Source organism: Protopterus annectens, chromosome 11.part0 (genome assembly GCF_019279795.1).
Source record: "Protopterus annectens isolate FY-2018-M chromosome 11.part0, PAN1.0, whole genome shotgun sequence".
Lineage (NCBI taxonomy): Eukaryota > Metazoa > Chordata > Ceratodontiformes > Protopteridae > Protopterus > Protopterus annectens.
The window spans coordinates 316,222,456-316,248,591 of NC_056745.1; the positions used below are offsets into that span (position 1 = coordinate 316,222,456).

Here is a 26,136-nt window from a genome sequence, read left to right on the forward strand (position 1 = left end):
CTAATTTTAGTTTTCCTACTGATATTCTTGCAGCTTTAAATACTGACAGGGATTCATAAAGGTTACCACAAAGTGTAAACTACATGTACACTTAGTGTAATCTTTCTGAGTGACTAGAAAGCTCAAAAAATGTGATAAGAATGTTCTTGAATACATATCGTGTACACTTAGTGTACACTCATTAAATATTAAATCTGCTGTTTTAATATTTTCCCTTGTAAACACTGCTGATTTTTTCTACCACTACTTGAACACCAGGTTAGCACAACTCTGAAGATCCCCTGCCCAGTCGTACTCATAAGTGCTAACCCTTACTTTACGTGCCCCTAACCCCAATCCTACACATTACATTACTAAAAACTTTTTCCCCTAAAAATACCAATACTCAGATGATGCTTGATCTGGGTTTTGTAGTTAGGCTTTACTGATAATGTGAGAGAAGTCAATATTTTGTGGTTCATTAATTTTGTATGTCTCACAGTTGTGCATTAGCTCTTTTTTTCTCTTATTTGTTTCTCTTTAATTTCTGTTGTCAAATAAACATGACCTAATCAAATGGATCTATGGCACAATGTAGAAAAATAAAATATTTGATGACAACCTCATTGATTCTATAAGATCAAACTTCAAAATATCAACCAGCAAAAAAAAAAAAAAACATTTATTGCTCCCTGCATGACCCCCACCCCCTACAAAACACAAATGCTGGCATATAACTCAATGCTGCTTAACACTTTCAGAACTTCCTGAATTTACCTCATATTTTTTACCTCCTGCCTCATAATTTTTTTCATTTTTCAGTAAATCACTTAACAGTAACTCAATAATTCACATATCAAAGCATCTCAGTACTGGCTTTTACACAACACTGACAATCAACATGATTGCTGTTACATACGATCAACCAAATAATCACACAAGCAAAAAGTTTAACAATAAGAACTTTCAGACAATAGTTTTCTAGTCTTGGCAGTGAGGAATCCCTACCTTAAGGAACAGCATTAAACCACAGGAAAAACTGATACTTCTTGAGCATTGAATTGCTGGCTGAAACTACTTAAAAACTTAAAAAAAAAAAACGAACCATGAACTGTAGTCCATTCTCAGTTGAGACTTCAAAGTAATCAAGCACTCATAACTTGTTAAGGTCCATGTACTTTCAATGTCTATACAGTTTTGGCCTGAATGTTCATGGCCATAGCCTGTCTGCATAAAAAAGAAGCATCAGGTTCAGGGCCATGTGTGCTGTTGCAGGCCACAATCAGTGGTCCTGTATGGTCACATAACATGCCACACTGACCCTGCCATGATATACCTCCAGCCTCCACAAACACAACCACACTGTAGCCAATGATATGTATCCCTTTCATAGCAGTGAATATGTGAGAGGTTGGAGTTCCATTAGATGTGTAGGATGCACCCTGGGAGGAGCTACATATACTTGTTATATCAATGCCACATCACTGCTATTCATGCCACAGGATGTGCCACATGTACAGTTATTGTAGTGGTGCCTAGATTCTAACAGTGTTCTTCTTTGGCTGCCTGTCCTGTGTATCCCATGATGTTGTGCAAGTGATGACTGGTGAACCTAATGTGTTTGCTTGATTATAGGCTTCATCTGCATGTGGTTGAGCATGGCATATAGCTGCCTTTATGTATGGCTCCAACAGATACCATTAAGCGCCCATCTGGAATGTCCTTTTTTATAAACACATGTCTTGATCTATGCAAGCTGACAGGAGATGATGCTGTCATCTGAATGACTTGGCCACTTGAATTATATACCTTCTAGTTGACGTAATGCTGGTCATCATCCCTGGAAGTGGCCTTTATAGAACTATGGGTGCAGTTGATGACCACAAACAATATGTGAGTGCGTGTATGTGTGTGTGTGTGTGTGTGTGTGTGTGTGTGTGTGTGTGTGTGTGTGTGTGTGTGTGTGTGGGTGCGCGCATGTGCATATTTGAAGAGAGTTTTACTTCACAAAACACTTCCATGGGAAGTTTATGTAGTTTCCAGGCTCACAACAGCTAGGAACTTGTTCAGAATGGGAGGGCACTGTATCACCTATATGGTTGCTGGAATGCCCTAAATGCAAGTATGCCCAGCAATTGTCAAATTTAGTTCTCTAGTTGGATAGGATTTCCATGCTGACTACATGTTCGCATATGCATTGCAGAAAGTTAATATATAGCTAGCACTAACTCACTGTCCAGTTAGCACCTAGCACTGACTTTCAGCTAGAGAAACTGGTGATCCCTAGCTTGATATCTTTTAAATGACTTTCTTGCATCAAGTAATTTGACATTTTGGACCAACCTGCAGGGTGGACACAGCCAAGAAAAGTAGCAACCTTAATTTAGCATACATCACCTAAAGGTGTTTCTTTTGTGATTATAATAGTTTGACAAGATTTATCACTTTCAGGTAGTGCCTTGCCAGAAGCATAAATTGTTATAGAATCAAGGATATATGTCAACAAGGGGAACAAGGATCATTTATGACAATGAATGTGATGTCCAGATAATATCCCACTGAACTGCTACCAAATAATGTTACTTCTCCAACTATGCTGGGTCAGTAACTAAGGAGCTTCAATCCTCACTACTGACTCCAATGTGAAACTACCACTTAAACAGGAGTAATATTTCACGATTTTCCCCTATGAGCACAACAGGAACACACTCTATAGCCTGGGACTGGACTGTATACTTCTGTCCATCCTTAATATAACTCTTTATTACACACTTCACAGCAATGTGTCCCAGTTTAAAACCTCTGATACCTTCACACTTAAATAAACTAAATCTCACACATCCAAACATTTCTGGAAAAGTCTGATACAGATTTCTAGCTTTGTCCCTTTCACAAAATAATATGGTAATGCTGCCACCAATCAGAGTGCCTTCATGCCCTTTAAAGGTGTGTCCAATTATGAAAATTAAATATTAAAACAAATAGTAGCAAATGACCTAAGCAGCCAGGATTTTGGAGTGGCCTGGGAAGTTATCAAGGCAAGTATAAGCACTCTCAGTTCACTAAAGAAAACACTGATTGACCAACCACACTGTAAGTTAATATAAATATTTAATAATGAGTAAAATGATTAAAAATATAAAACAGTAATTTCCAATAAATGAACAGAACTCATTCACCAGAAAAATGAAATCAATGCTGCAGGACAGAAATCCAACATTCAGAAAAACTCTAACTGAGTAGTTATAATTTCATATCTGACTAAAGAACACTGTCCCTGATCTAAACTAAATTACAACAGAGCAAAGGCAGGCTTACAGTTCTTGGTGGGTCCTTTTTGGTAACCACTGCATAGTACATCTGTGAACAACTCACAACTTGCTGTTAACTGGCTGTAACAGACAACTGTCTTCAGCAGGCTCTTTTATAGACTAGCCTGACTGTCACATCTGTTTCAGTTCTAATTTTCATTTCAGATTTTGAAAATCATCCGGCAGCTGTTTGCTAACATTCCTTCCTGTCTTTCAGCTTCTGACAGTAATGCATAGCAACTGTCAATGTTCTGATGACATCATCTGCAGATCAGCTGAATCTGAGACAGTTTGCCTTTAGAATCTTTCTTCACAAACATGCACAGTTAGAAATGTAAAGAATAGTGTTCAAGTCTTTAAAACATTCTGTACAAACAAATCCTACATAAATCAGCACGTAAGAACCTATTTACAATATCATAGCTAGTCATGATGGCATATAATACACAGGTTAATCTGAAATTATATACAAAACTTCAGCCAGACATGCTGGCATAGCTGACAGTGTCTTAATTTCTTCACATTTCTCCCCACCACCATGACTCAAGCACAGTTATCAAGTGATCCTTGAAAAATGATGCTTGAGAAAAATGCGTCTGTCTGGGAATATCAACCCACTCCTCTCCTGAGAAATCCATTTGCGTTGCATTATTAACTTCACTGCAGTGTTCTTCTCCTTCTGTGGAAACATGCCTGAGCACAGCCCCCACCCCACAATCCGAAGTATCCACTTGCACAACAAACTCACTATAATTCACTATAATCTAGGCTGGCTGACATAGGGGTTTCACCCAAAATCTCCATAAGTTTTTAGGATGCCTGTTCAACAACTGTGGTCCACACTACCTTATCTGGTTTATTTTTCCAAGTTGAGACAGTAAGGGGTGCAAGAATTGCACCACAACTAGGCACACATTTTCCACATTACCCTGCTGTCTCTAGAAATGCTCTCATTTGCTTTCTAGTAACAGGAACTGGCCACACTTGAATAATTTCCACTTTGACAGGTTCTGACCTAATCTTACCACACCCCACTCTGTGTCCTAAGTAAGTGGCATTTGCCATATCAACTTGACACTTACTGGGTTTAATGGTTAACTCTGCCCTTTTAAACTAGTCAGCAAATGTCCATAGCATAGTCTTTAATGTAGAGTTTAACCTCTCCACGAGACCATTAGTCTGGGGATGGTAGGGGTGATATTTAAATGTTTCACCCCACAACACTTCCACAAACAAGTCAGCAGGCTTGACATGAAGTTGGCACCTTGATCAGTTAGTATCTCCCATGGAAAACATACCCTGCTAAAAATTTCTAGCAATGCATTTGTCATTTTTTTCTACATCAATATCACCTGCAAGAGAAATATTAAGTACCATAGCTAGACGTGGTAGACAGTAGGCTCTAGGCACTACCAGCTGTCATACTACCTCACTGTACAGCCCTCCCTTAAGAGTCCACTTTCTGTATATCAGACCTTCCTTCTCTGCCTCATTATCACCTATACAAGGAATATTAGAGAGTATAGCAAGAAGTGGCAGACGGTAGGCTCTGGACTCTACCAACTGCTGTACTAATGCACCTTCCAGACCTCCCTTAGGAGTCCACTCTTTATGCAACAAACCTTTTTTCCCATATACAGACTCCCCACTTTCTTGAGCCTCAAGTGCTTACTTAGCCATCTCCCTCAAGCTTTGTAATGTAGGGTCCATAAGTTGAGCCTGTCTCAACCTTACATTTGTGACCCTCCCAAGTTCACCTTCCACAGGAAGCCTAGCAACTTCTGACAGTTGTACTTCACTTCCACTCAGAGTACTATCACTCACCTCCATCCTTACAGTCACCATGTCCAAGGGAGCATCTGTACCTACCAGCTGCTGTGTCTCACTTTCAGACGTACTGCTACAGGATAGTGCTTTCTGTGAAACAGCCATCACACCACTCCCAGCTTCAGGTATGAGATCTGACTGGGTCTCCCCCAGGCTACTGGATCTACAGCCTGTCTCCAAGCTTGACTGTGTGTCACTGCATGCACACAAGGTACTGCATCATCAAAGTCATTCCCCATCAGGACATCTGCAGGAATATCCTCAAACATATCTACCTGCTTGCTTTCTCTTCCACCCTCCCAGTCAAGATGAACCCTAGCCAAAGGTATTTGGAAAGGGGTCCCTCCCAAAGCTCTGACTAGAGTGGACTGTCCAAGCAAGTACTGCCCTTCTCTAACCACTGCAGGCCTCACAATGGTAATATCAGAAGCTGTGTCTCTCTCACCAGTAATCTGTTTACCATCTACTAAGATAGGATACAAATTTTGGTGATAGTTTGACACCCCTGTTGTTTCCAGACAACTTAACCACTGGCAGTTTGACATCCCCACTTGCTGGCATCCTCACATTTTGTTTCTCACCTTGCCTTGATGGACATTTGATTGCTTTGTGGCCCCTCTGGTTACACTCGAAACATCTACTCCATAACTGTGTACGTGGACTAGTAGTTTCCCCTCTTACTGGAGTACTGTGTTGGAGTGATTTAGACTGCCCACCCATGAGTTCCTTTATGTCCATGAGAAGCACTGGGTATCCCTTTCTTATTTACTGGTGCTCTGCTTGCTAAGTAGAGATCCCATTTTCTCCGCAACACCTCTGCAGAGTTACACTCTCGGTCTGATAACCAGATTCTCATGTCATCAGGAAAAGTACTGAGGGCTTGTTCCCTCATCAAAAGTTTGCCAGTCCCTCAAAAAGTGGTGACCTGACATCCACTCACACATCTGTGAAAATAAATACTTAAATCATCAATATAATCATGTACACTTTCATCTGCCTTGTGTCTGTGTTCACAAAACTTTTTTTCTATAAGCTTCAGGTGTTAGTTTAAAACAATCTAGAACACACTTCTTAACTTTAACATAATTCAAACAATCTACATCAGACAATTCTGACATGGCCTGAACAGCTTACCATGGAGTAAGGGAGTCAGGCTTACTATGGAGTAAGCATCAACATCATACTGTCCACATACCCTCTCAGATATATGGATAAAACTATCAAAGTTATCCCCATCCCTGTATTGAAGAAAAAGTTTACTGACCTTTGCAGCTTTTGGAGTTCAGTTATCCCCTTCAATATTACCTCTGTGACCCTTTCAAAAGGTAAGAAGCTCCACTTCATGCTGGCACTGTATCTCATTTTCCTCAGCTTCTAAACGTCACATTCTCTCTTCAGCCTCCAGTCGCTGGGCTTCCAGATACAGGCTGCCTTCACTTTCAGTCATTTCACTTCCAATTCATATTAATGCTGCTTCCCTTCAACCTCCAGTTCATATTGACACTGCTTTTCCTCACCCAACAGTCCTTTAGCCTATAGACACAGCCTCTCTGCTGATTCCAATTCAAGATGTTTGGCCACCAGTTTATATTTATCCTGCTTCTCTTCAACTTCCAGGTACAGTCTCTCTGATGCCAGATGCATTCTTAGGTCCCCCAAACAAAGTTGGACTGTCCTGTCTCAGCAGGCTGCACATCCCCTATACCAAACTGGATATCCTCTGAAAGGGTGGTCTGAGCTGAAGCTGCAAGTAAGGCTGATATCATTGCTTCCTTAGCCAGGTTGGCATGCACCAGTCCTCTGGCTTCACACTCCTTGGCCAACTGGTTCTTTGTCAGCTTACTATAGTCTTCTGCTGACATCTTTGTCTGCTGTCCCTGACTAACTAATTAAAAATAAATAAAACTGTGGTGGACTGAGATTCTGTATGTTTACTTTGTGGCTGATGAGAGTGCACAACCTAATAGGTTCATAGGCTTATACTAGGCTATCTGTTCTAGGGCATTTACAAGCCTAGCCAGAGTGTGTGTGGCTTTTGCCACCCCTTGGGATGAGCATACTACGCCCATATAGAGTTTAGTTTACTGTGCCTCTGTCCAGTAGTGACACAGAGATGACCCCGGGGTAAATCTACAATCCCCCATCCACTCGTCAAGATTTCTCTTGAAGAGAGTCAGTGAGGGGCTCTGCCTAACATGGACTGGGATTCTGTTCCAGAGTGTAGGGAGCCTCTGGGTTATGAATCTGTCCCTCCAGCATGTCCTATGTATTTCTGTGTTGAGGTTCAAATCTCTTGCTCTCGTGGCTCTGATGGATTTGGATTTTCTGAGGTGGAGCATGTCCATTAATTTTGGATTGGACATGGCCTTGTACGTCAGGCATAGATCACCTCTGAGTAGGCGGTATGCGACTGAATAGAGCTGGAGTTTCTTCAGCCGGGCAGCATATGACATATGTTTGAGACACTTTATCCTCTTGGTGAGGAACTTTTGGGGTCTTTCCAATTGCTGCAGGTGTCGGGTAAGATACATCCCAAATGGGGCATTGTACTCAATTATGGGCCTGATAAGAGAAGAATACAGGGGCACAATGACCTCTCTTGATCTAGATGTGAATCCCTTCATGATAAGGTGGGCAATATAGAAGGTCTTCCTAACCACCTTGGCAATGTGAGTGTCAAATGAGAGTTTACTGTCAACTTGGGTCCCTAGGTCCCTGATTACCTCTTCCATACTTAATGGATTACCACCTATGTGGTAATTTGTGGGTTCCTTGTTTTTCCCAAAGGGTATGACTATACATTTTTGGCATTCAGTTTAAGGCCATGGCTCTGGCACCAATTATCCATTTCTATGAGGCCTCTCTGAAGGATGCTTGAGTCCACTGGAGTATCAATTATGGTGCCCAGTTTGCAGTCATCTGTGAACTTTGTCAGCCACAATCCTCCTATGTTTGCTTGCACCTCGGAAAAATAAATGCCGAACAAGAGGGCCCCAGGACTGAGCCCTGTGGGACACCGCTTGTGACTGGCTTAGAGTCTGACATGGCTCCAGCAATTCTGATGTTGTGGGTTCTGTCCTTGAGCCAGTTTGTAACCCATCTTGTAACATATGGGTTTACTTTTAAGCTGGTGAGTTTGTCTATGATGCCCGAGTGGGGTATTGTGTCGAAGGCTTTTGCAAGGTCAAGGTAGGCTGTGTGAACTGCCTTACCCTCATCAATAGCCTTAGTGACTGTTTTTTTTAATGACAACTACCCACAGGCTGCTGAAGTCCAATAAAAAATATCACACCTCTGGCACCAATTAATGTGATGTCCAGGTAATATCCCACTGAACTGCCACCAAATGATGTGAAGTCTCCCACTATCTTGGGTCAGTAACTAAGGAGTTCACTCCTCACTACTGACTCAAATGTGAGACTGTCACTTTTACAGGAGTAATATTTCACAATTTCCCCTAACAGCACAAAAGAAACATGCTCTATAACCTGGGACTAGACTGTGTACTTCTGTCCACCCCAAATATAACTCCTTATTACATGCTTCAGAGCAATGTGTCCCAGTTTAAGATGTATGATACATTCACATCTAAATAAAATTAAATCTCACACATCCAGACACTTCTAGGAAAGACTGACACAGATTTTCAGCTTTGTTCCTTCCATAAAAATAATACGATAATGCTGCTACTAATCAGATTGTCTTCACGCCCTTTAAAGGTGTGTCCAGTTATGAAAATTAAATATTAAAACAAATAGTAGCAAATGACCTAAGCATCCAGGCTTTTGGAGGGTCTGGGAAGTTATCAAGGCAAGTGTAAGCACTCGCAAATCACTAAAGAAAACACTGATTGTCCAGCCACATTGTAAGTTAATAAAAATACTTAATAATGAGTAAAATTATTAAAAATATAAAACAGTAACTTCCAATAAACAAACAAAACTCAATCACCAGGAAAATAAAATCAATACTGTAGAATAGAAATCCAGCATTCAGAAAAAACTCTAACTGATCTAACTGATTAGTTATAATTTCCTATCTGACTAGAGAACACTGTCTCTGATCTAAACTAAGTTATTATAACAGAGGAAAGGCAGGCTTACAGTTCTTGGTGAGTTCTTTTTGGTATCCACTGCACAGTACATCTGTGAACAACTCACGACTGGCTAACTGGCTGTAACTGAAAACTGTAACTGACAACTGACTTCATCAGGCTGTTTTATAGACAAGTCTAACTGTCATAACAGTTTCAGTTCTAATTTTCATTTTATATTTTGAAAATCAACCAACAGCTGTGTACTAAATTCCCTTCCTGTCTTTCAGCAACTGACAGTAACACATAGTAACTGTCAACATTCCGATGACATCATGTGCAGATCAACTGAATATGAAACAGTTTGCCTTTAGAATCTTTCTTCACAAAAATGCAGTTAGAAATGTAAACAACTCTGTTTGTCTTTAAAACATTCTGTACAAACAGATCATAAATCAAGATGTAAGAACCTATTTACAATGTCATATCTATTCATGCTGGCATATAATACATAGATTAATCTGAAATTATATACAAAACTTCAGCCAGCCATACTAGCACAGCTGACAGTGCCTAATTTCTTCACAGAAGACACCATAAAACAAGTGGAAACAGGGATGGCAATCATTACTAAAAATATAAACATTGAAATGAGCACCTTATATGGATAAACCTTAAAGTTCAATAGGTTAGGCATATGTTATTCAAGACTTTTTGGCTATAAAGGCTCATGAAATAGGATATATAAAATTCTGTAGGAAACTACATATTGAGGCCACAAATCAGCCTATATGTTCATAAATATTTATAGATATTCCAAGAACATTGAAGGTTATGATGACTCACACCTTGCAGTTCTTTCCTTAAGAGCACACTTCCTTTCTCCAGAAGGACCATATCAGTCAATCCCAGAGTAAATTGGTAGTTATCTATCCAGTCATTTAGTTTATGCATAAAGGAAGATAGTGAGTTGCCCTGCTTAACATGCAGGAGAAGTTTATTCCAGAGGTTTGGAAGGTACTGGGTTATACACCTGTCACTCACTGTGTTTTATCTTTTGGTGAAGAGTTAGGACCCTAGTTCTATTATTGGTAGAGATATTGGGCTTACTTAGAATCAGGAAATCTAGGACAATTTGGTCTCCAATTGTGTCATGAGACAAAGATCTTCTCTCAAAAGTCTGTCAGACACTGAATAAAGGAAGAGAGTTTCCATCCTCACTTGGTGCCTCAGGGACTTGCCTCACATTTTGTTTTGGTTAGAAAGCTTTATAGTCTTTGCAAATGTTGACATGTTTAGTGACATACATTTCAAATGGATTGTTGTACTTAATAACTGGCTTGATCAATGCTAATTATAAAGGAGTGATCACATCTTTAGACCTTGATGATATTCCTTTGGCAATTAGCTGGGCTTAATAAAAGGATTTCCTTACAAATGTTGTCACGTGATGGTCAAACAAGATGGCTGTATCAACACAATTACCTAGGTCTCTGTCTCTAACTACATTTTCATTTTATAGTGGTATGCAATCTATACAACATGATGAGGATAGGGCTTGTCTGTCAAAAGTGATGATACTAAACATGTTAGCACTTAGTTTGAGCCCATTTTAGTACACCATGGATTTACTTAGAGTGAGAATTCATTCTTTAGGGTTTTAGTGTCATAGGATGACAAGAACACCCCACAGTTTGAAGTTGTCTGTAAACTTTGAGGTCTTGGATCTCTGCTTGATTTGAGATGAAAATGCCAGAAAGGTGAGCAGCACCTAGTCATGAGAGACACCACTGGTTACTTTCATACTTTCTGATGAGGTACCTGCAATTTTCATTAGGTGTGCTCTGTCTATCTTACCATATATGGGTCCATTTTAAAGCATTCTGCTTATTTATGATGCCAGTCTAGGGAATGGTGTCAAAGGCATTGGCTTCACCAAGATACACATTGTGTACTGCATGGCCACCATCTATTGCCCTCTGTAACCTTTGTGAAGATGTTTGCCAGATTAAATAGAGATGATCCACTCCTCACAAAGCCAAATTGTTGGGAGCCAAGTATAAACAAGATTCTTGATATAACAGTTTCTGAGGTCAGTAATAATATGCTCCTGACTTTGCAGATGAGGCTTATAAGACTGATGCATAAGTAATTACCCAGGAAGGTGTAAGGTCTCCTTACAGAGTGGCAGTCATCAGGGACAAAACTAGTAGTTAAACTTAGTATAAACAGCTTGAGGAGTATGTCTGCAAGGACATGTTTAACACCATTAATTATGAGCACAGGTATATTGTCAGGCCCCTTGTCTTGCTTAGCACTTTTATTAAATGATCTTTAGAGATAATTGTGGGTTAGGAATTTAAATATTTCAAGCCTTTGAATAGAAGTCTTAGGGATAAATCTGTCATTAAATTTGTTTGCAAGGGTATTGGCAATGTGTTTTTTTTTCTATTCCATGCAGTAGCATTGTCTGAGTTACAGTAGTGACACCCAGTTGTATATGGTTTGACTGAAGACTTGTAAATATAAATCTATACACTTTTAGATCATAGCCTGCAAGCAATATAGGGTGATCTGGAGACAAAGGACCAAGAAAGTATGTAAAAATGATTTCACATGTGGTGCATGACCTAGAAATGATGACATAATTTCATTAGACTTGTACAGAAGAGGCCTGAGACAAAATGGTAGGTGAGGTGATTGCAAAGTGCAATAGAATGAACATCCAAATAAAATGGAAAATGCAATATGGGTGAAGAAACAAGATCAGAGTATTTAAAAGACAAATGGAGCAAGAATTAAGAGAACTGCAGCTATTTTCATAACCACCAATTTCCGGAGAAACCAGTTTAAAGTGAACTAAAGCAGAGCTTATCAAAACTGTATAATGTAAAGGTACAATACCAAATGATGCAGTTGGGAATGGGGAGTCATTGGGGACTGCCCACAGCAGCAAGGGATTTGGCAAGCAAAGAAAAGATATGTCAAGCTAAGGTCTAGTTAGAAAAGATCTAAGATTAAAATAAACCAAGAGAAGTAATTATGGCATCTGAAATAAGTCAACAGTTAGGAAGTATTCAGATAAAATGAATAATGCTGCACAGGAGAGTATGACAGTGCAATAGAGGATACAGTGGGAGAACGTTTTAATATGGAAAATAATAAATAATCAACATGTCTGCTATGTAATTAGATGGTAGTACCAGTAACTAATAAATATCAAAGTGAGAATACCACATGAAGAAGATAAATTGATCTTCAGGCTCAATAGAAACATAAAGAAAGTAGTCATACTATTCAGATAATTGTTGTGGGGAGTAATGATGTGAGCTAGCGATTCTAACAGTGTTACTATTGAAAAAGAGGGAGCCTTTGAGGCTAGAACTCTTGCATAATTTGTCAATGCAATAGTAGCAGCTCAACTATAGTCAACACTCAAATGAATTAAGGAACGTATAGTTTTTGCTAATAGGCACAGGTGGATGATGAAGCCAAGAGGGTGCAGCTACTCATAAAACCAACCATAAAATTATATATTAATTGATGGATTTGTACTTTCCCTAGCACCTTTGAAAAACTCAGCAGAATGCAAGAGTGCCTTCCGTGAGAATAACTGGTAAAATATAATTATATCACTCGTTTGTAAACCAAAGGCAGCAAGCAATATTGGGAGACATAGCAAATTTCATTTAAACTTCGCAAATCATAAAATATATAGACCGCTAACAGACTAGACAGTTTTTCTGACTGTCTTTACTGTTGTTTACCATGTCAATACTGCTACTGGATCAGGACTTTAGACACAAACAACAAAACTGTACATTAAGGAGTTTGCAAAAAACATACATTCAGACTTTATGCAGATGAGATGATATGTTAGCAACATAAGGAGACTTTCTGTGCAATAAATACCGTGTGTCTTTAGCTTAGTAAATGTCTGTTGATATGTAAAACAGTACATATTATGTAGTTAGAATTGCCTTTGGAGTTGAGTTTATTTACTCATTTATTAAGAAAATAAATAAAAATAAATCATCATCACCACCAATCCCTTTTTTCTATTCTCTACATGTGCTTGGGGTATCTCTCTTGATTCGGTGCCACTCCCCTACCTTCAAGAGTCATTATGTTTGACTGTTGCAGGTCTTTTTCATGCAATCTATCCCTCTCTTTGCTGGATACTCTTATTTTCTCTTGCCTTCTTCCTATCTCTACCAAACCTTTTGCACCAAAAGCTCTCCTACTTTCCTACACATGTGCTCAGAGAACAATAATCAGTTCTCTTTGTCTTATCTGATATTGGTGCTACTTTGATTTCTGTTCTGGTTTCCTCATTTGTCTGTCCCACAGTGTGCATACTACCACCCATTTCAGGCTCTTCATTTCCATCACCTCTAGCTTCCTTAGCTGCTCTGTCTTTTCTGCCCAGGTTTCTCTACATACAGTAGTACTGGTCACACCATTGTTTTATACATCTTACTTTTAAGTTTCTTTGGCATTATTCTGTCATGCACTACCTCTGATATTTTGTGCCATTTGGTTATATCCCATCTGATTCTAGCTTGAACCTCCTCATGCAGACCTCATTTCCACTCAACCACCCCTCCCAGATATGTTAAGCTGTTAAACTGTTCCTCCATTTTCCTTTCTAGCTCTCTTTTCATCTTCTTTTGATTCACCCATTTGCTGACATAACAACTGCTTTGTCTGTATTCAGTCAAATAAAAATAAATATTTATTAATTATTCGTATGCATGTATCACTGAATGATAAAGGAATCAAGAATGTCAGAAATCTAAGTAATCAGTCTAACCTCTCATCAAGAAGCAGACTCTCTCTGCAACAATAAAATAAAGTGAAAAAGCTTGTTACGATCAAGTACACCAGCTGCAAGGTTAATGGGAAGAGGATAGATGTCACTGTTGAGATCAGCAAAGGGAGCCCAAATCAACAGGTATCTTCTCAGAAAAGACTGTAAATTTCATGTGACTGCTGTTTCATGGGGAGACTGGTAAATCAAAATTACCTATGTATAGACTGCTGAGCCCAAAAGGCAGTTGCATAATCGTTTATTTCTCCGTTCTTAGATACAATGTTAAAGGGTCTGGCATAGGTGGTGAAGGACTTTGAGTGTGTAAAAGACTGTAAGAAGGGCAAAATTAGCTTGGCAGCTGTATAACATATAGAATGTAGTGCAGCAAATTAAGACTCCGTGCTGTTAATGAGTTGCTTCCTCTAGTCAAGAGTGCAGGGTTTAATTCCTACATCCTCCATTTTCCTACTGTGTCACTTACTTAGCAAGGCACTTAACCAGACAGGGTTCCTTGGTCACCCCTGAAAAGGCACAATAGATAAAAACTAAATCACTCAAACTTAGATGCCAGAATACTGATGACCTGCAGGCTGTGCTCGGAACAAGTAAGCACTGTAGTAAAGCTCGCTTATCTAAACCCATGAGAAAATGGCAGTATACTTAGTAGTGGAAGATGGAGACATGTTCAGGGGACTGCACTGTTTAACACAGGAAAGGGAAATGTTTCTTCGGCATCAATTAGCATTGTGAATGACCTCCTAGACTGATATATATTTTACTGTGTGAAAACTAAATGATAGAGTTAAAGATGTATATGACACTTTGTACATGGTTACAGTAAGATGCAATGCTACTCAGGGGGCCGTGATTAGTATTTCTACTCCATTTGCTACCACAGCTCAAGCATAGTTTCTCATTAATCACTTACATGGATGGATTTCATATGAGTACAGGTGATTCATATAACGCAGTAGGTAAGATCAGTAGATATTAGCTACTGCTATAAATACATGTGATAAACTAAAATTGCAGGAAAAAGTCCACAAGTAGTTCAATAATTATGTTCTTAAAAGTGATTGAGCTTAAAATAGAGTCAAAATAGTTGTTTTTTCAGATGTATTGCAGGAAAAGACATTGTCCACCTTTTTTCTGTTTATATGTAAAGGCCAGTGAGATAGTACTGAATTTCTGACAGCAGCTGATGATTACCTTTTACACTTACCTGCTCGTTTGTTACAAATCCTTTAGGTACTGTTCCGTACAGTCGCCATGATGGTTCCAGATTATGCACTGATTGCTGAAATTTCTCTGTATTCAATGGGATTTGTTGAGGCCCGGAACTTAGCTGCCAAAATAGTGGCCACATACAGACTGTGCTCAGAACAAGTAAGGATTCTAATAAGTCTCATTTATGCAAGAAAATTACAAAAGTAAGATAACCATGCAAGTTCATTTGCCTAGATGCAGATATTTTGATAATCTAAAAATATAGCGGGTTTTATAAGTTTCTAATTGAAATGCACAGTGGTTATCTGACACATTTCTAATGAGTTCATCTGATACATGTTCATAGTCTCATTACTCAGTTAAATGCTTAATATGTCCACTTTACCCTGCAGCAGACCTGCTGCACCCAAGTCTCCAATGGTCAATTAATCTGCTCACTGTTGCATGGGATGTCAGTTCCACATGGCTGTTAGCTTTCAGTCAAATGCTGCCCACTGTGAACAGAGGCTTCATAAGCAGTTTCCTAAAAAGTCTCTTGCTATCTTTCAGAGCCTCAAATGTTGTAGAGCAATTTGAAAGGCTTTTCATCAGCACTAAAGAGAAATCTGTGTGGCTTCCTTGATTAGAATGCTACAGGCAGAAGAGAAAGCAGGGGTGACAAACAACAGGAAGAATTGCAATTGGATATCTTGCTCAGACAGAACCAGCACCATGCTGTGATGACAGAAAGATGTGTTTGAGGAGGTTGCTTAGAAGGTGCACATTCTCCACTTCCTGCTGCTAATTTCAAATTGGCATGTGATATGAATGCAGACTTTGTAGTTGGAATGTATTTTAAAGAATAAGTATAAGCAAAGAAAAATGTATATTTTTACATTATGTTTTATTAATTGATACAATGCTTTAGGCCCTGGGGGAGGGGGGGGGGTACTTGCATGTTTACACTGTCTGTCCCATTGAAGATAATGACAAGTTTAAGGGTCTCCTAGCTTCCATGGGTATGATACACATGCACACAAAGCCACTGCCTTCTCCTATAATTTAAATGGAATTTAAAAGACTGCAGCTAGTATAAATTCAGCATATATTTCCAAGTTTCCAGAAAAAAATTGACAGAGAAAACATATGGATTCTCTTTATTATTGTCCTTTGAGATTTTTATGTACTTTTCTGAATAGCAGTGTGGTATTGCAAGTAACTGCTGACATTGTGAAAACATACACACAATATTTTATCACAAAAAGTAACAGTTCAGCAATCTGCTTCAAGTGAACTTTCTGTGAGCAGAAAGGAAAGAAAAACTATTTTCTTGAAGAATGCATGTTATAATACATAGCACTGTTAGCTATATAACGGTACTGTAGAAAGAAATAACCATAGGTGGAATTATGCAAACTAAGTCTGCAAGGTGTCAGACTGTATAAAATTTTATTTATCCCCAAGTATAGTTGCACAGTTACATTTCTACTAGGTAGAAATGTTCATGTGTGCTGATTTCAGTGGTAAATCCGTTAACACCTTGTAGACAACAGTCATGAGGAAAGAGTTAAATGTTTCACTGTGAGAACTTCTTTTGCTATTTTTACTTCTTAGGTAATCTTGCCCAGTTCTGGAATAGTCCTACTGCCTACCACTTCTGAAGCACAGCTATTTTGCATCAGAAGAACCAAACTTCCCAAATGTCAAAGATTACCAGTCACAGACTTTTCCATTCAAAGATTAGAGCTTCAAAAGATTTTCTGTCTATATCTCTGTGCATACAGTGGTGCTGTATACAAGCCCAGTGTATGTAGAACTTGCTTTCCAGCATCGGATAAGTGGAGCACTATGTCTGCTGTCTTGTTGCACTGATACATTTCTACAAAGACAACACAGTAAGATACATACATGTCTTGTCCTTCCTTGAGGCCTGTACTTGTTTTGTGGTTTTGTGACATGATAATACAGCAGTTAGAGTTGATTCACAGCTACAGATTATCTAGGTTATTTACTTTATTTATACCTTGTTGATGAGGTTGGTCCTACTACGCCACTGGACACATTTTTGGGGAGACCCAATGTGGTATTCATATTGACTAGGGGAGATTTGGTTAAGGCACCAGGGATGCTCTTTATTTCAAGAAGTACTGTGGGATCGTTTACATCCACCTTCACTACCACCATCCCAGGAAGATGGGACCTCATTTTAATATCTCATCCGATGAATGGCACCCTCAGGATGTAGCGCTCCCCTTATACTGCAGTACAGTGTCAGCACTGGAAAAATGAATCCATGCACCTGGTGCAGAAATTGAACCCACAACCATCTGATCTTCCAACACCAGAAGAAAGTGTGGTAACAGATGAGTCACTCTTGGGTCTTGGCTAGAGTGCTTTCAGTGTGTGGATTGGACAGGTCCGTCCTGTTTGTATGTCCTTTTTCTCCATTTACTTCAGTTTTCACCTGTATCCTAAGGAAATGTCATTAGGTAAACTGGTGATCCTGTAAATTTCATTTAGGTGTGCATGGAGTGGAACAATTAGTGTATGCAGGTGTCCTGTCATAATTACTCATAAGGATAAATTATACCAAGGGATTACCTTAGGTACCTTTTCATTTTATCTTCTTTTTTTTTTAGTTTAACAGCCTCAAGATGTTAGGCTAGGGGAATCCTTCTCAAAGGAATTTGATCCACCATTCACTTTACGTTTTCCACACAATACTAAAACAGTATATATTTTCTTAACTTTTTTTGTTGTCAGTATGAAGTATATAGATGGGTCAAGGTGGCAGTAGGATGTTTATATAGGGCATTAGAAGCTCTAGAATTCCTAATATCACTAAGGTGTTCAAAGATGCAGGTCTTAAATTGCCTAGATGTGTGGCTGACAAAGAAGGGAGAACAATTACAGACATCCCAATAAACTAACCATTCTGAACTGCATGCAAAAAACACCTAATATCAAATACTCAAGCAGTGCTGCAAGAAGTGAATTGTTTCATTCTCATGACTTTATTACATGCAGTACAGTACCCACAAGATTGACAACCCACCAATAGTGTGCCATCCATTAACTGCTGTGCCCCATATTCTGATCTAAAAACTTTCTTATAGTAGTTGAGATGATTGCCAATGGTTTTACCATGTTTATAGGAAAAAAGATAAAGTGAGGGAATTATTTTAGACAAATTATTGTCTGACAATAAAATGTCACAATATTTATGTCACAATATTTATTGATCAACACCTTAAAAATGAAGTATTGTTTCCAAAGGTAGTTATTAAGTGTAACTTATCATCCTGAACCCTGGTGGTGACATATTTTAATAAATCTTTTCTGTCAATATGTTTAACTGAATTGTAAACAATATGAATATCATCGGATTTATAACCTCTGTTACAAAATCTGATTCTTGTTGTATCAATGTTTCTTTAGATGAGCAAATAATGCAGACCCCAAAAATTGTGATTTTGGTATATTACTGATGATATGTCCTGGATGGCAACTCAAAACATCTAAAAGAGTGTTAAACCTAGTATCTTTCCTAAAAAATGTAGTGGCGACACTACCATCATTATTTTTAGAAACTAAAAGATCCAAAAATCGAATTTCATAGTTGTATACCCCATTTATTTTGATTAAGGTACTGCATAAACTCCTGCAAATATTCCAAATCCATTTTCCAAAGTATCCAGTAATCATCCAAATATCTGTGTCAAGTATCTATTGCTTCAAAAAAGATAATATCATTAATATCACACAATACCTGTTCTTCAGGAAAACCCATAAACCAAGCAGCATAAATAGGGGCAAAGGATGCCCTCATAGCTGTACCCTTAAGCTGCAGAAAACATTCACCCTTGAAATAAAAACATTTTGGTGAGTACATGTTCAGTAAGCCACAACAAATAAGTGTTAAAGCCAGGACTATACAACTGAATGCAATTCAACCAATATTCTAAGGCCATCAATCCCACCCAATGTAGAATGTTGGTATACAAGGTGTGATGACTCTCCACTAGACCAGCAATCAAGCAACCTCAATCCTCACCACTAGCACCTGTGAGGGGTGTTCACTGGGAGGATAGCAGATATACATACAGTACAGTATTTCCAGATGCAGCTTTCCACATCAAGTGCAATTTCCCTTAAGAGCACACAGAGACCACAGTCAGACCGGAGCTGGTTTCTCCCTCTTCTCCAGATCCCCCAATAAGACTCCCCACTGGCACAGCTATAGAGTTGAGATCTCAGCTGAGAGACCAAGCCAAGAAGTCCTGCACAAATATCTCTACACAGATCAGCTACAATGAATGGTTTAAATATATTTAATAATAAATTATAAAATAACGGGAAAATACGAAGTATATATTCAAAGTAACATCAGAGTTCAAAAACCACAGGAAATATTTAAAATAACATTGCAGTACAGGCTCACACAAATAAAGAAAAACAAAATCTAAACTAAGCTTTGCTATATTCTTGACTGTATCTAAGAGAGTTACTATACCCTAATAACTTACTTAGAGCAAGGCAGATGTGGTGAATGGTGCTTCTTGTTGTCCAGTCCAAGACAGAATGCAGAATGCTCTGTCTCACTGAGAACCTTCTCAAAATAGTATCTAAAATATTACTGCTGGGATAGCCTGTAGAATGACAACATTTCTGGCCATCTGACTTCTAGTTCCCAGGAAAAACCTCTATTGCTGAAGCTGGCAGTATTTAGCATCTACCTGTAAAAATACTCATACAAGGGCTTTTGCTCAGATCTTTGGCAGATGCTGGAAGTCATAAAACAATTGCATTCCTTCATGCTTTCAGAGTAGCAATTAGTTCACCCCAAAGACAATACAGAAGGCTTCTTAGTACAGACTTTGTGTCTCTGACTGCATTGAAGCATCTTTATGGCCTAGCCTATCAAGTAATCTAATTTTAGATATTTTTCTAAAGTTTCCTGGACTGAGGTTAACCCTCCAGTTTCCTCTGTTAAAACAGATACAGTTAAACAGTGACAATAGTGCATGTACATTTATGTTCTCTTCCAGTAAGGTGCACTGTTGTTACATTTTAAGCACAAGCACTTTACAAATACCTTTTCAACACAAACGTCTGTACAAAGCAGTGTGATATACACATGACATACAGTTCTAATACATTTGCAACACAAGCATCTTATATTACATACAGTTGTAATATATTTGTAATACCAGCATCTTGTATAAATTAGTCTGATATTCACAAATGCATTATAATTATTTACAAAATTCCAGCTAGCTGTTCTGGCAGTACCTCCTATTGTTACACAAGGATATAACATAAAGTGTACACATGTACCACCCTATTTCCAACTGTGAAGCTTGTATTATATTCAGGAATTGAGTAGTATCCTGAATATGTGAACGGTTACCAATTAATAGTGGTCATAAGTATTGAGTCAGTAAAGATGTCAATGGTTTAGTTAATGACCCATGACCCAATCCAATGGGCCGACAAGGATGATTATTCAAATCCTTAAGTATTTTTGGTAACATATAGAAATATTGTTAGTTGGGGTCCTGGACAGTAAGATGGTATGCTGTATTTTTAGAAATGATGCCCTCTTCTAAAGCTAACTTCAAAAATGCATCAATTTCATGTTTATATTTTGGTGTGGGATGAATTATCATTTTTTGATAAAATCAGTTATCAAGCAGTTGTTTGTGTGCATATTGAGCCCAATCCCAAACAATGACTGCTCCACCTTTATCTGCATCATGGATAACAACAGTATGGTTGGCTTTAAGATTATTTAAAGCTTGTCTATAAAGAGAAGAGAGATTTCTATGTGAACTAATGCCATAATGAAAATTAAAATGTAATTCTTTTAGAACACTTTGTTGAAAAGTAGCTACATGTTTATTTATGGGAGGCTCAAAATTAGAATTCCTAAATTTAAACTCATGAGAAAGAGATAACGGTTTTCCCTCAAAAAATAATCTAAAATTAAGCTTATGACAACAAGCGACAACATCCTTAACCAAAGTCTCTTCAGTAACAGCAAAAGTCACTACAAAATTTAAGCCTTACTAAGTAATTCAATCTCAGTGGATGATAAAACAGTGGTAGAAATATTGTGCACATTTATGTTACATTTTGAGTCAGGACCATCATGCTTACCAATGCACCTATTGATGGAATGCTTTCTACCAGTTCTCCACCTATGTCGAAAGGGATAGTGGTGTTTTTCTTTATGGCTACTGGTGAGGCTGTAGCTGATTCAATATCAGTTTCAACAGCTGACGAGGAATCATCACCCAATGTTTCAGAAGCATTATTAGACTTCCTAAGAATATAATTTCTTCTCTTTCTCTTATCCCCTTTACAAACCCCATCATTGGTATTTTTATGTAAGGCTAGCATAATCTCTTGCATCCCTTTGGAATATATCAATTTTTATGAGCCTTAAGTTCCTGTTCTAATGTAGTAAGCTCAACAGTCAAAGATTCAAGTTGACTTTTATAAGTATTGTGCGACTCAAAATTTGTAAATACTTCACAGTGTTGAAAAACTGCTGCAGATATCTTTACAACACTCCTTTCATAGAAAGTTATAAGGGTTCTAACCAAACCCATGGATACTGCTTGTTGTACTTGATGCCAGTCCTTAATTAAGGTGTCATCCATTAACTTAACCATAGGCTGTAGTTGGACCATAAGACCACATGGGGAAAGATCCTTAATATATATGCGTTGAGTAATTTCAAATGCCATACATTGGACCTTAAAGTTTTTATTTTATTTCAATAAGATACAAATAAGATCTCACAAAGTGATCAGAAAATCAAAGAACCCATGGACTTTTTTGATTTTACATCCACTGACAATAACAGACTGAGATCCACTTGTTTTCATCTACATGCTACATTCCAGCCCTGCATGCTGAATTAGGCTCTCCTTCAGTAAGACACAAGTGAGCTCTGACAAAGTCAGAGCAAAACCTCTGAACCCACTAAGTACTTTTCATGTCACTGCCACAAGCAAGAACATACTGAGATCCATTTATTCTCATTGTATATGTTCCTCCTTCATGGTAACAGACTTAAACACTTAAATACTTGCACTGTTGCTGATGGTTGAGCTCTTTGGTAGAATAGATGCCTTGCTTCTATGTGAACCTGTTTCTTTCTGTATTCTCCCCTCGGCTAGTCCTTAACAGGTATCTACCATATTTTTCCTTAACATATATTCATTTTTCTTTTAATATAAATGAACAAGGCATCACAGTAACTGTAGTAAAGTTAACCAAGTATGAAATTTGAACACTTTCTTGATATCCCCCTCCACAGATAGCTTTTGATAACAACTAGGTCTCCTCAAAGGGTGGTTGTAGACAGAATTAGGGACAGACCTTCTATGCTCCTGTACAGATATTGTTTTAGGCTCCATTTTGCCATTTTAAACTTTGAACCAGTACAAAACAAGAGGCAGATTCGCATGTATAGAAGAACACAAGTAATCAACAATAAGTGCAGCATGGGAGGCCAGGAGGCCAAGGAAGGTTCCAAAGTATCAACACATTCCATGAGCTTGGAAAAGATTCAGCAAAATGTTCAGACTGAAGTAAAACTCCACCAATGTAAAAATACTATAAAAATCTTTAATGCAAATAAATAAAATAAATACACATTAAGCGCTTTCATCCAAACAGATGTACTGTAAGTAATTTGTAAATTACTTAGACACCACGATCTACATCAAAGAAATTAAGTTTGTGTCTAACACAGGTTTTACAGTGCATTCATTAATATATATTTAATGTACTATGTCATTAAAAATGCTTCAACACTAAGTAATGTCTATTATTTAAACTATGTTGGGAGGAAACTGCATTGTTCTGAAGTCCAACGCATATTTTCTTTTTTTATTGTATTTGCATTAAAGTTTTTTTATAGTATTTTTAATTGGTGGAGATTTGCTTTAGTCTGCACATTTTGTTGAATCTTTCCCAAGTTTGTTGTAAATTGTTATACTCTGGTACCATCCTAGGCCTCCCTTTTTAAACTTTCTTTAACTTTGTCCCTTGAATCGCCATGTCTAGGTGTGCCTTATTTTAGTTGATAAACTCAGATAGCAGTTAATATTGTAAGGCTATCTGTGATATCTGGTTTGTTAACAAATTGTGTAAAAAGTATTTTGCATTAAAGTCGAGGAGATGTTAGACTATAATGTAACTCACGATTATTGCAGCTGCTCCTAGTGTACACATATGTAGGTGGTCTGTGATAGGGTACAGTACATTCTGATAATTTGGAGTGCTGCACAGCTGGCTTTTTTTATAACCCAAAAACAATTTCACTGTGTAAAATGAGGCAGTGTAGCTAAACTAGTGCGTTACAAATACTTGTTTACTGGCGAGCTGAAAACAGTGCTTCATCGCTACATGTATAGTGTATTGTTATGTGTACTTACAAAAACAGGTTGTATTTTCCTATATATAGTGGTATATCTACAGCTATTTTAAATGTATGACTTACAGCCTAGCTGCAGCAATATGGGTAAGAACACTGTATATCATTAGTTTTAGCTTGAAGAAATATCCTGGTGTTTTTCTCAATGTCTCACCACTTTAAGTGGAACTTACAGAGCTTATTATTTAAATCCAGAATAGTAATTCATACTGTTTTATCCTTTTTTGCATATAGGGGTATTTAGCCAGCATTTTACCTTTTTAAAAGTATGCATGAGCGGCAACTGCTTTGTTTATAAATACTAAGGACAACTGCTAGTAGTGGATGTAATTTGTTCTGCATGTCTGTAATATAACTCTTAGCTTTATAGGTACTTCCTCAATATTATCTTGAGACAAATTCTGGAAACAATGCAGCTTAAGTGCTGATGCAATCAGTAATGTAGCAGGAGCCTAAGTATTACTGCTGGTAAGTGCTGCAGAATCTCCTGCTGATGCATGTGCTTTAATCTCTCTGTAGAGAGATCTGGTAGTCAGAGAATGAAGCAGGGACTGTGATAAAGGCTGTCACCATTAGTTTTGTTTGATTATTGGGCTGCATTATATATTTACTGCAACGTTTTTTCTGATGCTGCTCTTATTCTTTCCTTATTGTTCTTCTTAGAACTTAAATTATTGTCTTGTTTGTTTTTTTTATAATATCATCTTGTTTTCCTAACACCCTCTCTCCGTTTATTTCATTTCATTTATTTTTATTTTATTTTTTATTTTGAATTTGTTAACCAAAGTAGAGCACTCATCCCACTGGACTCATTTCAGTGTCAGCCCTGGGAAAACACAATAGTTACATGACATCATATACAGAGTGAAATATCCATCCATCCATCCACAGCCTCATTTTTACACATGGGGTCGGGGTGTCACTTTAACAGTGACAATCATCTAGAGCTAAGGTTTACACCACTGGGTGGCTAGCCCTGCCGCAGAAAGTGTAATACATATATATATATATATATATATATATATATATATATGTGTGTGTGTGTGTGTGTGTGTGTGTGTATATATACTTTAGATGGCCGAAAGCCCATAAAGCTGAATGTTATTTTGCGAGATGAAAACAATGAAACTGGAAATGCCAAACTGCATAGTTTTTCCCAGGGCAACTAAACACTTGCCCAAAACTACACCAAAATACACCTTACTGTCTGAAACCTACCTAGGTGGGGGGTTATGCCCTTCACACCTCCCTAACTATATATACCAACTATGGGATTGTACTACAGTTGGGAAAAGGGCATATTTCCCCACATTGGGAAAGTGTTTACTTGTCCTGGGAAAAACTATGCAGTTCAACATTTTCAGTTTTGTTATTTTCGTCTCGGCAAAATAGCGTTCGGCTTGATGGGCTTTCAGTCAACTAAAGTACACCCATATATATATATATATATATATATATATATATATATATATATATATATATATATATATACACACATACACACACAAAGTGAATATCATAGTTTGCTTGAGGAAATAACGCAGTATATTTCCATCCATGGATGGATATATATTGCGGACAGCGCAGTGGTGCAGCAGTAGCATTGTCACCTCACAGAAAGAGGTTTTCTGGTTCAATTCTCAGCTGGAGTGCCTTCTGTGTGGAATCCGCTTATGCTTCATGCTTTCGTGTGGGTTTGCTCTGGTTTCCTCCCACATTACAAAGACATGCATCTGGAGCCTTTCTCCCTGGGTCTCTGCTGAAAATCGGCGTTGTTCCAAGTCAGACTTTCACGGTAAAATAAATAAGGACAATAGCTAAATGACATTATATACAGAGTGAGTAAAACAATTAGATATATACATGCTCTATATATATAGAGTGAAAATCAGAGTTGGCATGCTGAAAAAAAATCACAATTAAAAATACAATCAGAGCAAAGTATGTAGAGAGAAGAAGAGGTTAAGTTATATGATCAGAGAGAGAGCAGCTGCATTTTTCCAGAGTCTTGAAAGGTGCTTTCATTTGTTAATGGAAAATGGGGTAAGGAATGATTTTTAAGAGAAGAAGGGAGAGATTTCCACAGTTTGGAACCAAGGACTAAGAAACCATGGCCTGTGCAGCGAAGCCTAGTTTTGGAGATTTGGAAGAGAGGACATGAGTGGTTAAGGTGTTTAAGGTTCTATGTCGGTGAATCACTAAGTAGTGGTCTATCTATAAGAATATTATCTTAATAAAGAAATAAGAATATTTTTTTCTGTCTAGCTCCTGCTACCCTCCATTCTTACTGGATGAATTAATCTCACATCTCTTTCAATAAGACACAACTAAACTATTACAAACTCAGTGCAAAACCACTGAACCTACTGATTTTTTATATCGCGAAAATGAACAAGAACAAACAGAGCTATTTATTTTCATTGTACATGTAGTGTCTTCAATAACAATCTTAACAATTAAATACCTGCACTATTTCTGGTGGGTAAGCTCGCAATAAAACCAATAACCTACTTCTATG

The 26,136-nt window shown here is 37.9% G+C and overlaps 1 protein-coding gene across 1 annotated transcript in view; it reads left to right on the plus strand.

Annotated features, from left to right (window-relative positions):
• LOC122815364 (dynein axonemal heavy chain 3-like) overlaps window positions 1-26,136 on the plus strand; it is a 4,921,723-nt gene that overhangs the window by 1,689,920 nt on the left and 3,205,667 nt on the right. Inside the window, exon 28 of the mRNA XM_044087818.1 lies at window positions 15,212-15,349. Coding sequence (XP_043943753.1) covers window positions 15,212-15,349 — 138 coding nt within the window. The remainder of the gene's footprint in view (window positions 1-15,211; window positions 15,350-26,136) is intronic.